At 38.2% G+C, this 17,923-nt stretch overlaps 1 protein-coding gene across 2 annotated transcripts in view; it reads left to right on the forward strand.

Annotated features, from left to right (window-relative positions):
* Window positions 1-17,923, forward strand: part of PLXDC2 (plexin domain containing 2) — a 445,690-nt gene that overhangs the window by 233,213 nt on the left and 194,554 nt on the right. For both annotated transcript variants that reach the window (XM_047865279.1, XM_047865278.1), the window contains one exon: window positions 14,684-14,753. In XM_047865279.1, coding sequence (XP_047721235.1) covers window positions 14,684-14,753 — 70 coding nt within the window. The remainder of the gene's footprint in view (window positions 1-14,683; window positions 14,754-17,923) is intronic.

Consider the following 17,923-nt stretch of genomic DNA (forward strand, 5'->3'; position numbering starts at 1 on the left):
CACACACACACACACACACCCCTAGGTCCACACTTCCCTTTACAACAATAGAATTGATATTTCTTAGCCTCCTTTTTCTTTCCTGGAAAAATTTGCCATATAGAGTCCTTCATTTAAGTAAGTCTTATGTCTAGGAACTTATAAATTTAGTTAATAGATTCCTTTTAAAAATATTTTTCTAGGGGCGCCTGGGTGGCTCAGTCGGTTAAGCGTCCGACTTCAGCTCAGGTCACGATCTCGCGGTCCGTGAGTTCGAGCCCCGTGTCGGGCTCTGGGCTGATGGCTCAGAGCCTGGAGCCTGCTTCCGATTCTGTGTCTCCCTCTCTCTCTGACCCTCCCCCGTTCATGCTCTGTCTCTCTCTGTCTCAAAAATAAACTTAAGAAAAAAAATTTTTTTTAAAATATTTTTCTACATACGTTCTTGCTTTCTTAAGTGTGATGGTTAAGTATTAGTCTGAGATTTCCAAATTTTAAAGAGTGACTCGTGTTTAAAAATTTCCTCAGTTGGCCTCCCCACCTTTCCAATCTTGCCTGATTTGCTCCATTTCTGTTACGCCTTCCTGGGGGTAGAATCAGGTTTGGGGGGATGATGACAGAATTGTAATGCTAAGGTAGTAGTATCACCAGGGGGCTCAATACTGTCCATAAACATGCTCCCTCCTACCCCCACACCACCCAGGCACCAAAGTACAGCTACTCTCTCCCTTGATGTTACTGAGAGGCTTTAGCAGAAGGGGAAATGGCAAATGGGAAAGAACACATTCACTTTATTAATCAGGCTCGTTGATGTCATAATCTTCATGATCCTTGATGCAAAGCTCTCTGGTAATTTAGTTGGAGACAGGACTTAAATTTAAGCCCTAAGGGAAGAGGGAGATTCTCAAATCTTATCACCAAATAATGTAGTTTCATGCCCAAGAGCATGCATTCTGTCAACAAATCAGACAAAAAAGAGAAAAGATATATGTGGCTAGGGGCATACTAAGGGCGTTTGGCTAACTAACCCAGCTCTAGATAAGCAGGAGTTGAGTGAGAAAGCTAGAAGATTCGGTTTTGCTAAAGATGCACCTTCCCTCCTCCTTCCAGCTGCCTCAGAACTGTGCAGAGAAAGATAAAAAGCAGTGTCTGACTTGGAAGCATGATTTTTTAAAGAAATATTTTCCCTCCACCACCACCATTTATAAATGCAGTCTACACAGCATGTTGGAGTTTTCCATTAATATTCTAGTAAGAGGAAGAGAGTAGAATTGGAGTAGAAGTTTTCCCTTTTCTCCCATCCACAAAAAATATCTTATAATTTCAGGGCAGAGGAAAACTTAGGAAAACTTTCAGGGCAGAGGAAAATCATTTACCTCACATGTCGAAACACACTGATTTCTTTTCCCTTCTCATACATGGGTCATGTGGAAGCCACACACATTAGTATTTATATTATGTATGTATGCTACAATTTGATTATAGTCTCCCCGTTATCCTTTTAGGTTTAAATAACATTTCTTAAATCATTATTGCAAAAAAAGCAGATGTTAAAACCTAGTTTTAACTTTGACAGATTAAAGGAAAGAGCATGTTTTCTTAGACAAAGGAAAGTGAAAAATTTGTATAAGTCCCTACCATATGGCATGCAATGAGCCAGACGCTTTATATTCAAATACTGGTACTTATTTGGATATTTTTGTCCTTTCTTCAAAGTCACACAGTTGTCAGACTGCAGATCTAGAAGCTTCTGACTATAAACCTAGGAACAAGTCTGGATTTATTTCTTCTCCTCTGTGTGGACCTTCAAACTCCACAGTTTTGATATTTTCCTCTATATTTCTATATCCATATTACTTAATATATTGCTTGGGCACAAAGTTGGATTCAATAGCCAGTCAAATTAAAACTATTTTGCTTTCTGAAACCACAGTTTATGAAATTCTGATTCACAGCTTCTAGAGAAGTACCACTGGCCTGGTGGGAGGAATCCAGGGTTAGAAGTCATGAAACCTTGGCTCCAAAACTCATTTTCTTGGTTTCTGGCCTCTCTGTGCCTCAATTCTATAACCTGGAAGAAAGGGGAAAAAAATGCCTGCCTTGACTATCTCTAGTGCTATTTTGAGACTAAAAATGAAATGGATATGAAAGGACACTGAAAATATCAAATAAAAATGAGATTGTAAGGCAGTGCTATTTGAGAGTCTTTATTCTTTATAACAAAAAAATAACCCCCAAATAAGTTAATTCCCAAGTGATCTCTAAGAGTCTCCGATAGACAGATATGTATCTATATATTTATATCTATATTGTAACCCCTCCCCTCTTTTTTTTTTTTTTTTTGGCCAAGAAGACACCAGTGTGCTTTTGGCCAGACATAAACACACTCTTAACTTAAAAAAAAAATATCTATATGTTGGTAGGAAGATTGATACTTTATATAAGAAACCCCAGCAACATGAAATGAAATTCTGTTCCCTCTCTATCATAATGCAGGTAAGGTTTTTTGTGAGATTTGTATGTTTTTTGATGTGGTCTTTTTTTTTTTTTAATTTTAAAAATCGGGCTGTTCTTGGTGGAGATCCTCAGACTATGTGAATATACACAGAAACCTTCATTTAAAAAATTAAGCCTTCTGGGGTTTGTTTGTTTGTTTTTTCCAAGAAAATAACATCATTTCAACTAACACCTCCATAGGTCTCCTGTTGGCATAATGCTGATGTTGACGGGCTAAATGTGAATGTCCATGGTGACAGCTTGGTTTCTGGCTTCTCTGTGCCTCGTTTTCTCATTCTGCACAATTTCTTTTTTTTTCCTGTGCATCAGAAAATCTGTTGATAAGTGCTGATTTTTCTAAATGATTAACTCAAAAGTCTACTTAATTTGCTATCTAGATTAGGCTACTCTCTACACATTTTTGCCTCAGGTCTGTTCACACTAACAGTTAAGTTGTTTTTATTTATTTTCACTTCGGCTGCTTGAATACACTTGCTGCTCTAGTGTTTGAATTGCTCCGTTTCAGCCAAGACATTTACAGTTTATCAACTTGGCCTTATTTGCCTTTGTTCTTAGGATTTTCCTCTAGTTTAATAAAAGACTAGGATGAGTTTTGTCTGCATGAGTCTTTCTAACTAAATTTTTAAGTTTGATTAGTTGATTTTACTATTATTATTATTTACTTAAGTCACTGATCTTTGAGACTAATTCACTCTGTCCTGAAGAAAGTATTATTTGAGGGCCCTTATGGAAAATAAGGGCATGGTGAGGTGCCTGGGTGGCCCAGACAGTTAAGTGTCAGACTCTTGATTTTGGCTCAGGTCATGATCTCATGGTTCATGGGATCGAGCCTGGTGTCTCCCTCTGTCCTGACAGTACAGATCCTGCTTGGGATTCTCTCTCCCCCTCTCTCTCTGCCTTTCCCCTGCTTGTGTGCATGCATGCACGTGCTCTTTCTCTCTCTCTCTCTCAAAATAAACATTTTTTTAAAAACAGAAAATGAAGATATCTCTCTGTTCTATTCCACAAAACTAACATGAGATTAGAGTAAATGAGTTCTGTTCCTCTGTATCCCAGGGAAATGAGCTGGTCCGCCTGCCTTAAAGCTAGTAAATAAATACATGTAAAGATCTATTCCTTCTCCTGCTGATGGTTGTAATGGTACAGATTAAACATTCCTCACCTAATGTGCTGAGTTTAGTAAACTCCTTTTACTTATATCATCATCTAAACAGATGTATAGTAGTGATTATTTAAGATACCCTTGAGACCCTTCCTGAATCTAGGAACCACCTCAGACATAGAAGCGATGTTGGAAAGTTTTAAGATAGTTTTATGAAGCCCACAGTGATCAGTTTTCATGTGTATAACAAGACTTCGTTTTCCAAATCAAGAACATTTTTTTTAATCACACATGATTTTATTCTATTTCAGTTCAATTTCATCTTATTTCTCCATATTGTGTCTTTAGTGGACAGGCACCATTGTTTCTATAAAATTAGAGTCATAGGGGTAACCTTAATTTCATCATCTGTTACCAATGATGGCTGTAAAATATTCTAGATAAAGGAATCTCTGCCCAGTTTTCAGAGTCACAAGTGAGGCAAACACTTGAGGCTTCTGTGAAATCTTAGAAGATTTCATTCACATTAGCCTTTTACAATCATAGAGCTATAAAAATGAGATCGCACAGCCATATCTCAGATGGAATAAATAATTTCGTTTACTCTTGTTTTCTAGATTCTGTTCTCCAACCTATTTTTGATCATCTTTTCTGAGATCGCTCCGTGAGTCCGTGAAGACTTAATAACAGTTAATTTTAGAAAAGTGACCACAAAACATATTCTCACCCTGAAGTTATAAAATGATAAAGCTTTCACATGACTCTTTTGCAGGGAAATATTTTGTAACACTGAAAACTTAGCAAAATGTAAATGGAATGGAATCCTCTTTAAGAGAGAACACAACTAAAAGCAAAGAGACTTAATTCTTGTGAAAAATATTCAAGTACAGAAGATAAAAGATAAAAGACATTTTGGGATTGGGATTGCTTGGACAAGCTAGTATGTTAGTATCTTTTAAAAATGTTGGTTATACCAATTTTTGTTATCTTTCTTTTTGTCTATTTCTTCTTACCAAAATATAGCCTATTGCTTACTAGGGAAAATAGTCAAAATCTCACATGGTTTGTTCATAAATTATTATCCTGTTAGAACTCCTGCTGTGCCTGGGTTTCCAGCCTCAGAAAGCTGGTGTCTCTTTCTTTAGTGGAGGTTGTCTGTTAAAATGCCAGTGGGACTAGAAGTGAACCACCTGTAGCCACTCTCAATTGGTGATGAATCGCCAGGAATTCCTTATTATGAAGCAGCTGCCTGAGAAAAAATGTCAAGTAAGCTTCACTGCTGATAAATGGGGCAAGAGTTAGCCACCGGAATCCTGATACCCTGCAGAGTAGGCTGTAGAGATTGGTAGGTTTTCCTATGGGAGCAGCTCTTAGAAGCTGCTTTGGGAGGGCATACATTTTTACACAGCTTTTGAAAAATCCAGAAGTTGCCAAATGTGACCAATTATTAAAAATTGGTGAGTCTGCATAAACAGTATGGAGGGTTTTTTGCATTATTTTTGTAACCTCAATTTGAAGTTATTTCCAAATAAAAACTTAAAAAAGAGAAATTAACCAAGAAAGATGAAACGTTAAAATTGAACTTGGCCTAAATTTCAATTTCACCCCGTCATCAAGTTTTGAATTAGTTACTCTCCTGATGAACCTGGCCTTCACTGAATTCCAGATCTGAACATATCAGTCAAAAAGCGGCTCGATACTGTGTTTACATATGCAGACTTAGAAACAGGCTACCTGGATTTGAGTCCCCCACCTTTGCGAACTACAACCTGGGTGACTTTGAGTGTGTTATTTGCTCTGCCATCACTTTTCTCATCTGTAAAATGGGAAGGATAATTGTACCTACCTTCTCAGGTTGTCATTAGTATTACACGATTTAACATTTGTGCAATGCTTAACTCCGTGGCGTCCATTCCATTAATATTAACAATCACCATGCAAACATTTAACTTTTTTAGTTATTTTCCACTGACGGGGAAGAAGGGAAGACAGTGTTTTTCCTGCCCTGCCCTGTTGGACAATCACCAGTCAAGGACTTAACAGAAGAGTGTCATTGCCCTCAGGTGTAGTGTGGCCACAAATCATTGCTTGGGTCCTGGCTAGTAGGTACCTCTGGGCTTCAACTCCTGAAATGGAAATTTCCAGGCCATGTAACTGTTACCAGGTGAAGTGAGACCATGTTATCCAGAATGAAGTCTGTATACCCTTTTAACACATTTCACACTTGCCAAACTTTCCTTACAGCAATGGTCTTAGTGTTTCAAAGACCGTGATGTGACATCGAGACTTGCTGTTCAAAGTGGGGTCCCTGGGGCAGTATCAGCAGCCTTGGGAGCTTGTTAGAAATGCAGAATTTCCACCCCTTTACCCCCAGACCTACAGAATCAGAATCTCTATTTTCTTTTTTAATTTGAGAGAGAGAGAGAGAGAGCATGGGAGCGCACACACTTAAAAGCAGAGTGGGACAGGGGCAGGGGGGGGGGGGATCTTGTGCAGAGTCCAAGCTCAGCATGGACACGACATGGGGCTGCATCTCACAACCCTGAGACCATGACCTGAGCGAAAATCAAGAGTTGGACGCTCATCTGACTGAGCCACCCAGGCGCCCCCAGAATCTGTATTTTAATGAGAACCCTCGGTGATTATCATGTACACTTCAGCGTGAGAAGCCTGGCAGAATCCACTGCCTTGCTTGTAGAATAGTGTGAAAAGTCCAGAAGTGGCTTCTGGTTCTCACCCTCCACCCACCTACCCTCCAAAGGCTTCTTTATAAAACCCTGTTATTTTTTTTCTCTGTGCCCTTCAACAGTGTTCCTCCACACCCGGCCGGAATGGTAAATATCCCCACAAACTAATTTGAATAATTCTCAAAATGTGCAAATACAGGCAAGCAACTGTAAGCCACATGTTTGCTGGAAACCATGAAATGTGAGAGGTCAAAAGATATGGTGATAGTTCACTTAACCCCAGTTCATCTGAACGAGTATCAGGTAACTGCACAATGATTGCATTTTGTTTCCTAGCATGTGAACGGTCCCGTGCAGCGCATCATTCAATGTGCAGGGTTAATTTTAAATTCTTGGTTCTGTTACCAAAAAAGTACTGGAGCAGTTAGAATTTCCAACTCAGAAAATCAATTCAATTGATGGGCTTTATTCCTAAAAGGAATAGCCCGGCTCTTGTCCGTATATTTACGTATTGATTAGCCCCTTCTCGTGAACATTGTGATCTTTTAATTAGGCTTCCAGTGTTTTTAGTCACCGGATTAACGACCCATGTCCCATCCACTCCTCCAAGGGTGTGAGACTTGGTTAAAATTCCATTTTTATTAAAAAAAAAAAAATTCTCCGTGGGGGAAAAAAAACATTGTGAGTTATACTGCCCACGGCAGCTACTTTATTTCTGAAATACACTCAGCTCACTTATGGTTTTGAAGCCAGATTTTCCTTTAGGGGATATCAAAGAAGTTTGTGTTGCTGTTGCGTCCATGTATATCCCTCTCCGTTGCCCATTTCTTCCTTTCATGTTTGCTTTTTGTGGAAGCCTGTCCATTCACATGTTTCTGTTTCTATAGCTACATACGTGCATACGTATGGGGTCCTATTTATACCACTCTCCTGTCCTTTAGTTTATATTACTTCTTATATTATTGTGCAAGGAGATCGATTTCAGTTAAATAGGTGAATAAACCAGTTAACAGCCAATTACCATTGAGAACTGTAAAAAAGAAAGCAAAGGTTCTGTAAGTTAGGAAAACTGGCCCCTGGATCCCTCCTTGGAGGGTAAGAAATGGATGCACCTAAACCCCAAATGTGCAAAAAAAAAAACCAAAAACAAAAACAGTGGAGTCCAGGCTGTGCTCATCTGGTGAGAGGGCACCTGCATGGCTCCATCAGGCTTCAGTGGCTTGTGGCTCAGCGTGGCTCTGCCCAGCACTGCTCCGTCGTCCGGGCCCAGCACTTTCATCTGAGAAGACTGTACCTTCTTCAGATTTTCTCTTTTTTTTTTTTTTTATGGCTTTGGCCTCATGCATCTGGGAGCCTTCTGACTATGTCTTATTATGACAACATTTTAAAGGAAATTATTGTCTACTAAGAACAAAAACATGAATGACTGACAGTATTAAGGGTCCCAGAGAGAAAACACAGTTATGGAAAGTCTGATAACAGGTAGGAAAAGAAGCACCTGCTATAAAAGAAGGGAGATAGTATGATATAGTGGTCAAAACTCAAGAGATGTGGGGTCAAACATTTGTGGATTGAAATTCTGGCTCTGTTACTTCTAGTAGTTTCAACTTATTACTTGTTTTTGTTTGTTTTTGTAAAGTTTCTTTTTAATTTCAGGCTTATTTAATGGGGGGGTGCCTGGGTGGCTCAGTCAGTTAAGCTTCTGGCTTCGGCTCAGGTCATGATCTTGCGGTCTATGGGTTTGACCCCCACACTGGGCTCTGTGCTGACAGCTGGAGCTGAGCCAGCTCTGAGCCTGGAACCTGCTTTGGATTCTCTCTCCCTCTCTCTGTCCCTCACCCACTCATGCTCTCTCTCTCTCTCTCTCTCTCTCTCTCTCTCTCTCTCTCAAAAATAAATAAATATAAAAAAAAACTTTCAAGAAATGTTGAAAGAGTTCCCATATAGCTTTCCTCAGTGTGAACACCTTATATGCTTATGGTACAATTGTTGATAACAAGAAGTCAACACGGCTACTGTACTCTTAACCAGTGTAAGGCTTCATTCATATTGGTTAATTGTCCCAAACCATCCATTTTTCTTCTTCAGAATCCAGTCTAGGACCTACATCGCGTGCATTTGTCCAGTCTCCTAGCCTCCTTCAATCTATGACATTTCCTCAGTCTTTGTCATTCATGAACTTGATACTTTTAAAGGGTATTGGATAGTTATTTCATACAGTGTCGCTGATTTGGTGTTTGTCTGCTATTTCTTCCCTGTTTTAACACAGGTCTCTGTTTTCAGACCAAATTACTTTTTGTGACATTACAGAAATGGCATTCTGTCCTTACTTGTGCATCGTATCAGAAGGTACATGATGTCACTATTCCTGGTTCTGGTGATGTTAACTATGATCACCTGCTTCAGGGGATGCCTTCTAGAATTTGCTCCTTCACTATAAAGTTACTGTGTTTCCTTTTATAATTATCAAATATCTTTCTTCAAGATACTTCCTGACTATGCAAGTTTCCTGTTTCTTATCTTACTTTCGCCTTCTAATGTTACCATTCATACTTGCTAAATATAGGCAAAAATACTTAGCATAACGTCTAATATATTAAATGCTAACTGCATTTTCCTACCAACAGTAAATATAGTAGTTATGATTATTTCAATATAACAGAAATGAGGGCATCATAACATTGCTCAGAAACATATTATTGAATTGTGGTATAATTCTATTAGTAAAGCAATTTGCCTTCATTGATGTTAAACACAACACATATTACATCACTTCCAACTATTAGGAATCAAATAAGGAGCTATTTTTCTTTTAGAAAAAATAATTCAGATCTCATTTTTCCAATAATAATGATAATATCCCACTAATTTGAGAGACCCAAGGTAGAAATATGTGCCCCTCAAACATAATATTGTTTAAATGGTTAAAAATAGAATGTTGAGGGGCACCTTGGTGGCTCAGTTGAGTAGGTATCCAACTCTTGATATCAGCTCAGGTCGTGATCTCACAGCCTTGAGATGGAGCCCCACAGTGGGCTCCACTTTAGCATGGAGTCTGCTTGGGATTCACTCTCACTCCCTCTGCCTCTCCCCCACCCACATGCTCGTTTTCTCTCTCTCTCTCTCTCTCTCTCTCTCAAATAAATAAACATTTAAAAAATAGAATGTTGAAATACGTGGATAGAAATTAGTGATCAATTAATGAATTCATTCTTGCATAAATGAATAGTCCCTAAATTCTTTGGACCATTTCCTATCATGAACTCATGAAATTAGCAATTACTTAAAGTTTAGTTACTACTAATTTTCTTGCCACAAGCTTTTCACCAGGATTATGTCTTATACAAATGACATAAAGACTTGGGGGAACCAGAAAAATGTAGCTTTACTACCGTACATAAGAAGCTGTCTTCAAACAAAAAGTTTTTATTAACAACATTTTAAAAAGTAGCTTTTAGAATTATAAGTGTGCCCACTCCATATTCTTAATTTGTATTAGGTTTCTGTCTTCAAGGTCTTACCGGCATTGACAAATTAATTTATCATTGTAATACCACTGAGAAATAGGCAAGCAAGTTAAACTGGAATAGTGTTTACTTAGGATTACAATTCCTCTGTTATTTAAAAAGAGTTAGCAGAGATCACAATAATTAGTCTGAAAACAGATAGCAACAGGCATAAGAACAATATGTAAAAGAGGCAACAAGAAGTGCCTTGGAAATCTGAGAGGATAGCCCTAATGGAGCCTGATGGTCTGTTCCCAAGAGTATTTTCATGGGGCATGTTGCAGGAGGGCATGATGTGGTTTTAAAGGTCACTGTCATACATGGCTGTACCTGCCATAAATCTGCACCCAACTGTCTGGATTCTCTTCATATACTTCTACAGACTCTTCAAAGAATGTTCCGTTAATTTATCCTTCCGCAGATGAAGAAGTCGTATGCCATTTGTCTGTATCGAAATTACCATTTCTCCTTTCAGATAATTCACTCCTTTCCACAGAGTTTAAGAAGGTAGCCAATTCAGTTGATTCTAGGTGTGTTGCCCATGCTCTTGAAATTTTCACTTCTAAGCTTTTATTTTGTATTTTGCCCAGACTGTTAATTTAGTTATGTGACAAGTTTCCCAAACCCTTACCCCTTTTACATGGAATATCTCTTAAGGGTTGAGATCCAAGATAGGATAATGCTCAGGGTCTGGTAACTACACCAGGGTTTCAATATTATGCTTGCTTCTGTTTACAGTGACTTTGTGACAAATCCAGGGTTCTGGTTAGCCTTTCTGGTTGCAGAAGTGTCCCATGTTGCATATTCAACTTGGGGTCATTCTTATTGATTTTTTATTACGTAAAGAATGCTTAAGTCATTAATCTTCTCACACCTAACCAAAATAGCTCTTTATCTCAATTGATGGCACAATAGTCCACTAGTCACCCCGCTACAAACCTGTCCTCTTTCCTAGACTATCCTCCCTCACTCCTGATTTAAATGTCCTTCGAATAATCATAAAGTCCTTTCAGTTTTGCTTTCTTTCTTTTTTTTTAATGTTTATTTTTGAGAGAGACAGAGACAGAGCGTGAGTAGGGGAGGGGCAGAGAGAGAGGGAGACACAAAATCAGAAACAGGCTCCAGGCTCTGAGCTGTGGGCACAGAGCCCCATACGAGGCTCGAACCCAGAAACCACGAGATCATGACCTGAGCCAAAGTCAGACGCCCAACCGACTGAGCCACCCAGGCTTCCAGTTTTACTTTCTACCCCTATTTTGACCTATCGCTTCTGCTTCCATGCCTTAAGGTCTCATCTGGCTAACTTCCGTTTGTCATTTTAAAAGAGTTTCAGTGACATCTCCTCTGGGTTAGGTCGCCTGTCTTGGGCCTTATTCTGCCCCTGCCTAGCCCTATTGTTTATCCTTAGGTGATGTTCTCCTGCACCACTGTGTGAACTCCCCAAAGGAAGGAATGGGTGGGACCTATTGACTGTTGTATCCTCAGCCTCTGATTTAGGGACTGGTATATATAAGGTGCTAAGTAAATGTTGTCAACTGGATGAACGAGTAAATAAGACTTTTCTTCAGTGACCCACATGCCTGTTTTATATACCATACTGAGGAAAAATAATGATCTAATTACCCAGGGGTAATGATATTGAATATATAATCATTTAGTGTCAAGGCACTCCATGAAAACAAACAAACAAACAAACAAACAAATAAACAAAAACCACAAAGCACTCCCTGGGGGAAGAAAAAGCACTCTATAAAATTCCAGAGCTTTTGTTTTTCCTGTTTATGTTTTAATATTTTTCAGTTATGTGTTTTAAGGAGGCATGATAATAATTTTCAAAAACTTGCCTTTATGTATGACTTTTCTCACCGCTTTGTTTTAACATCTCAGTAAGTAAGAGCATTGCCATCACTGTCCACCACATGTGGGTTCAAATTCTAGTTTTCCTCTTAAGCTGTTCTTAACCACTCTGACACTAAGTTAGTTTCACTTTGATGCAGTTATTGTCTGAATCTTATGCAGTTGCTTTATGTGAGTCTGTATATGTAGAGAATGCTAGGTAGGATATCGTAAGAAGGCATACCTTGAGCTAAGAAGTCAAAGTAGGAGTTTCTGCGGATGTGACCTAGCTAGTCCCTGTTGATGCTTTGTCCCTTATCCCTTCTGCCTCCTTGAGTTCACCTGAAACCATGGAGGGCAGTTCTACTATATCAGCAACTTACCAGCTCAAGTGCTGTGTCTCTTCTTTCTGTCTGAAGGCACAAGCACAGGGAGTCTGGGGGAGGAGGGGAATTAACCTCCAGTTGGTAGGAGATGGGAGTTAATGGATAAATGTCCCAGCCTCCTGACATCCAGTGAGAAGATTCTAAGGCATGTTTTCCTTCTTGTTTCTCAGAGGCTCTCCAAGAGGAGAACTAGCTATAACAGTAACATACCTAGTAGTGTATCTACTACTGATTGCTCTTTTCCTTGTCTCGCTTTTCCCACTTTCTGTAGCAAATACTTCCTGATTACTTTCCAAACAAACTATCTGCCCCTAAATCCTTATGTCGGAGTTGGTATTTGGGGTGCCAATCAAACTAAGCCAAGGCTTAAAGAATATGGAAGCCATGGCCAACCAAATTTGAAAGACTATGACAGTCATAAGCGACAGCTTGTAGCAGTACCAGAACCAATGCTTAAAGGTGGCAGGTTCAAGGGAACTAAAAGAAAGCTCTAGAAGACTTGCTGGAGCAGAAAATGTGAAGAGAAAATTGTGAGGTAGCAGGGGCCAGTTAGTGTTGGGCCTTAGAACACATTGTCACCATTTTGACATGATTTCAGAGAGGGTTGGATCTGGATTGAATGATTTCAAGTGGGGGAGTGATGGGCTAGATAATATGGAGAATGACTTCTAGGGGAATTGGAGCCAAGCCTAGGAGGAAGTCATTCGGAACCTACATTTGGAGTGTATTATCCACAGAGAAATGGTGGATTTCACCGTTATTGAGAAGGTGGCATCTTTCTAAATTTGCGTTGCTGTTCCTTCAGTGTCCGTGAGGCGGTCATGGTGGTAACTAGGGTAAACTGGTCCTTTACACAGGGAAGCATTTCAATTATTGATACTGTTCTTCAGAATAATATATTAACAAAATTTCCTTGAGAATGTCTTTATTTCTCAAGAAAAGTCAAACTTACATATGTGTGTGTCTCATTCTTCTTTTAAAAATATTGAAATGTTTGTGGTGGCAGAGACACTAATATCCTATTCCTCTGGTTCATCTTTGGTAGAGTAATTGATAGCATTTGTGAGTAATACATATTTAAACCAAACTCCTACTCTGGAAGTAAGGGTTCCGAAGGGTGATGAATTTTACCAGTTTGCTCATGAGCATGGAAATAAATTACAACGATGAAGAGCAATATACCACAGCAAGCGCCTTTATAAAATTATTTTGGATGTCTTTTATGAGATACCCAATTTTGCCATTGGAAGCTTTTATTTTAGGGTTATTAGTAACCACTCATTTCCGTTAGTGCCGTGAAAATGGGTTTTGTTGTTCCCATCAGTCAGCATAAAATAAAAATGGTGATAAACCCTCTCGGAAGATGCAGCTTTCATTACAAAGGAGGGAATGAAAACCTAATTGAAAGTTACTGTAAATTTTGAATCATTAATTTCATGCCAAATAAGTCATTAGAAATCTCTGATGGATGTAAAAACGCGATCATTTGCAAAATTGGAATGAGCAAAATTCAATCTAGATATACCTATTTTTTTTTAATTTGTATATTGGGAGAGCTGTAATATAGACTGTTGAATTTCAACATGAAAACCTTTTGCTGTAGGTAATTTGTGTGTGCTTTTGGGCTCTAAACCAGGTAATTAATTTCTTTCTGTCTCCTTTTATTTCAGTTGGTCATTTTTGTTATAACTCACTTTTTTCTTGCTTCTTGCCTAATAATAATATATCTGGTTTGTATCACTTCAAACATATGAAAAATCTAAGGTTTTTTGTTTTGCTTTGTTGTGTTTTGTTTTTATTTTACTGTGTATAATATATATATTTATTATATAAATTATATGGGTATTTAATATATAAATATATGATATAAAAATATAAATACATACATATTTTATAAATAATACAATAATAAGTAAAACTACATATATATGTATGTATATATGGTCCCTTTTTTTCGGACAAAGAGGGGTGAAATTTATGAGCTTTCTTCTTAAGTCTCTCCAGTTTTCTTCTAAAGTAGTTAAGTAGGCAAAGTAGTTCTCCAATAAGCAGCATTTTTTTATTCTTTGACTCTGTGCTTTTTAAAGTGGACATAATATACCAAATACAGAGAGTTTATCACACCAAAAATAAAAATATCTGCAGGTCTAGATCAGAGTGCAAGCTATCTTGTTACATGAAACCGCCTTTCATTATGAAATGTACAGAAGACAAATTGAATACATAATTACATAAAATAAATTTTTTGCTGTCTTATTCAGTGAAACTTGATAGATGACATGTTCTACTGTGTTGGAGAAAACTAATAAAACTAAAAATAGAATCCTAAAATAAATTGCTCACCATAATGACTGAACTGATTCTCAGTGGACGACTAAGAGAATTGGAGAGAATAGCTTGAATCAGAGTTGAAAGTTCCAGATTCTTTTTGTAAGCAAAGAACAGACCAATAGACCATCACAGTCAACTTTTTTCTTCTCACATACTTCGAACACTTAATTACCAGAGAAAAGAAATCCTTTATTACCACCAGGGATTCAAGGTCGAACAGTCAACTGCAATAATAGTAGTTCAAAGTAGAAGCATCATTTCTTTTTTAACTGGAAGGCTTTCATTTTACATTTACGATTATGTACATTATTGATTTTCTTTTCTGGTTGTTGTTCCTTGCAGAGAGTGAATCTGTCCTTCGATTTCCCATTTTATGGCCATTTCCTACGTGAAATCACTGTGGCAACTGGGGGTAAGTGTTTTTCTACCCATCCACCCTAAATAATCTACAGTTTCACTATAGTTATTTTTAATTTACTTTACATTTCAAGAGGGACATTTATTGGGAAAACCATTGCCTTCTATCACAAAGTCATGGGTGTAAATCAAATCTAAGAAAGAGTATAGCTATTGGGAAAACTTCAGCAGAAAAAAAAGGTGGAGTTATAATTTTCAGCTTAGATTCATCTGTTTTCTTTCTACTTTTTTTTCCTTCTTTTTCCTTCTATGTTGTAATTCATCTTTGGTAATATGGTAAGACTGCATAAATGGGAATAGACCTAGAAAAGAAAAAGGTGTTTAAGGAACCTGCTGCGGTATTTTTCTTTCTTTTAATGTATGTAATTGATTAATATAAATATGTATACACACATCCTCATTATATTACCTTTAATTATTTGCCCCCCCCCCACTCTTTAATACCACCTATGTTGACTGGCAACTAATTTGAATTTTAAAAGTAAACACTGAGATTCAGTTGGGATTCTTTTAGTTTTATTTTTCTGCACAACCTTTGGAGATTAGTATAGAAATTAGCAATACTCTAGAAAGGCAATTATCGTTTTTTTAGTATATCCCAGAAGTCAGAAAAATTTAATCCTTGAGTGCTACTAGCAGAGATAAGCAAAAGGCCAGAGAATATCCCTGTGTTCTGAGGGAAAAACATAAACATGGAAGCGTAAGTCAAGAAATAAGTTAAAAGAAAACCAGAGGTGGAATGGAGTCTACATACAGAGCACCCATGTCTCATGCACCTTGGACAGGAGTCCCTTCCCTTCACCAGGTTTCATTATTGATCTTCTGAATGGTAAGGAAGTCATGTGGATCACTCGTGCCACATTTTAATGTAAAATTTAGAAGATAACATAGGATTCAGAATAAGACTTATAACCAGAAATATCAACAAACAAACCAAAGTTTTTGAGCACCTACTCTGAACAATGGGAAATAAAGCTATGTCTGCCTTGGGATTATATAGCCTAGGGGACTATTAGAGTGAAGCAGAATGTGGGGGTTCCTTAGAAAATACATAGGATGAAATATGGGTTTCCAGGGATGACAAAGCTGAGCCATCTGTGAAAGTCCAGTAAGACTTTATAGAAAGATTGCTATTTATGATATTTCTTAAATGATGTCTCAGTTTCTGTGGTTATGTAGGGAAGGAAGGGTAGGTCCTACGGAAGAACATCTTGAGTAAATACACAGAAGAAGAAATGGGTAAGGTGTATGTAGGATAGCAAATAATTGAGTTTGAGAGAAGCTGGAAGTAGATTTACAAAAAAAAAATGTGGCATATTAAGAAGAGAAAGGTAGATTGGGACAATTTTATATATTGCCTCAAGAGTCTATGTGAGTCATTAGTCCTTAGTAGTAAGTAATAAGCTTTAAGAAGATGAACCCAGGGGCGCCTGGGTGGCGCAGTCGGTTAAGCGTCCGACTTCGGCCAGGTCACGATCTCACGGTCCGTGAGTTCTAGCCCCGCGTCAGGCTCTGGGCTGATGGCTCGGAGCCTGGAGCCTGTTTCCGATTCTGTGTCTCCCTCTCTCTCTGGCCCTCCCCCGTTCATGCTCTGTCTCTCTCTGTCCCAAAAATAAATAAAAAAAAAAAAAAAAAAAGAAAATGAACCCAGATGTTTGTATAATGCCTTCAAGTGTAAAAAGACTGGGGTTGCTACATAGAATTGGAAGAATATTGCAATAGTTTGTGTGGCACATATTGAGAGCTTTGGCAAGTCTGAGGCTTTTTCAAATCAAGGGAGAGAAATGATGCTGTCAGCAGAAATCACAAACTCAAGCAGAAGAGCTGGTTTTAGGGGAATGCCAATGGCTTCAGTTCTGACACTATTAAATTTTGTGTAAAGAAAGGTCTAAATATAAGCAAAATTCACACAACGACCATGTCTTTTTGAGCTTGCCATGCATTTCTGTGCTAGTATGATGCATGGCACTTAATAGACATTTAATTAATGTGTTGAAGGGTTTAGATAAAAGGGAAAAGGTAAAAATGAAAGATGGCCCCCGACACTATGAATTACATCATGCTTCCTAGCATCTTTGAAGTATGATATGAACATGGCTATTTTATAAGCTGGACATTAAGCACATTTTCTAACATCTGAATTTTAAAAAGTGTTCCACTGAATTTTAAAAAGTGAATTATTAACCACGCTTGTTCAAAATCTGTACACACGGTGGTAAAAATACGGACCCCTTTGATTTTCAGCTTCTCAAATTGTTTTATCTTTAAAAGTCATGTCAGTGATTCAGCCCATATGAACTAAGATTTCCCTTAGCTGAGTTGGTAGGAAAGAAACCCAAACAAATAGCTATATCATGTTTACTGCTTCAAAGTACCAATTTCCTTTGAAAAGATCCTCAAGATAAGTGAAAAATCTTGTATCTTAAATGATGTCCATCTTCTTTGAAGAAAGCACTAATGTAAAGAAACATTTTTTTCTCTCTACTTAAAACATGCTAGCATCGAACTTGGCACATATAAATCTACACCCTGTTTAGAGAGGCATAACTGAGATAATTTAGACACTCACCTGGGTTTCTTCAAAACAAAACAAGAATCTCCTGTAAAAGTTTTTGACTAAATAAAAAGCTTGTTTGTGCATTTATTGTTTATTTATTCAGTCACTATTGATTGAACCCCTACTGTGTGAAAGGCACAGGATGTGATATTTCACTGTATCCAGAGAAGGGTAAAATATGGATCCTGCTCAGGATCTTAGAATCTAAGAAGAGGAAGGAGTGGGGGGGCCTGGGTGGCTCAGTCGGTTGAGCACCGACTTGGCTCAGGTCATGATCTCATAGTTTGTGAGCTCAAGCCCCACATCGGGCTCTGTGCTGACAGCTCAGAGCCTGGAGCCTGTTTCAGATTCTGTGTGTGTGTCTCTCTCTCTGCTCCTCCCCTGCTCGTGCTCTGTCTCTCTGTCTCTCTGTCTCTCTCTCTCAAAAATAAATAAACATTAAAAAAATTTCTTTTAAGAAGAGGAAGGAGTATATAACTAAGCGTCAGAGGACGCTGACTCTAAATACTGGAGGGGCAGAAGGTTGCTCCCAGGCCATTCCCGTTGGGCCAGTCAAGAATGGGTTTGTCACACTGGCCTTGAGGGAAGGTAGAATTTTAGTAGGCAGA

This window comes from Prionailurus viverrinus, chromosome B4, assembly GCF_022837055.1.
Source record: "Prionailurus viverrinus isolate Anna chromosome B4, UM_Priviv_1.0, whole genome shotgun sequence".
Classification (NCBI taxonomy): Eukaryota; Metazoa; Chordata; class Mammalia; order Carnivora; family Felidae; genus Prionailurus; species Prionailurus viverrinus.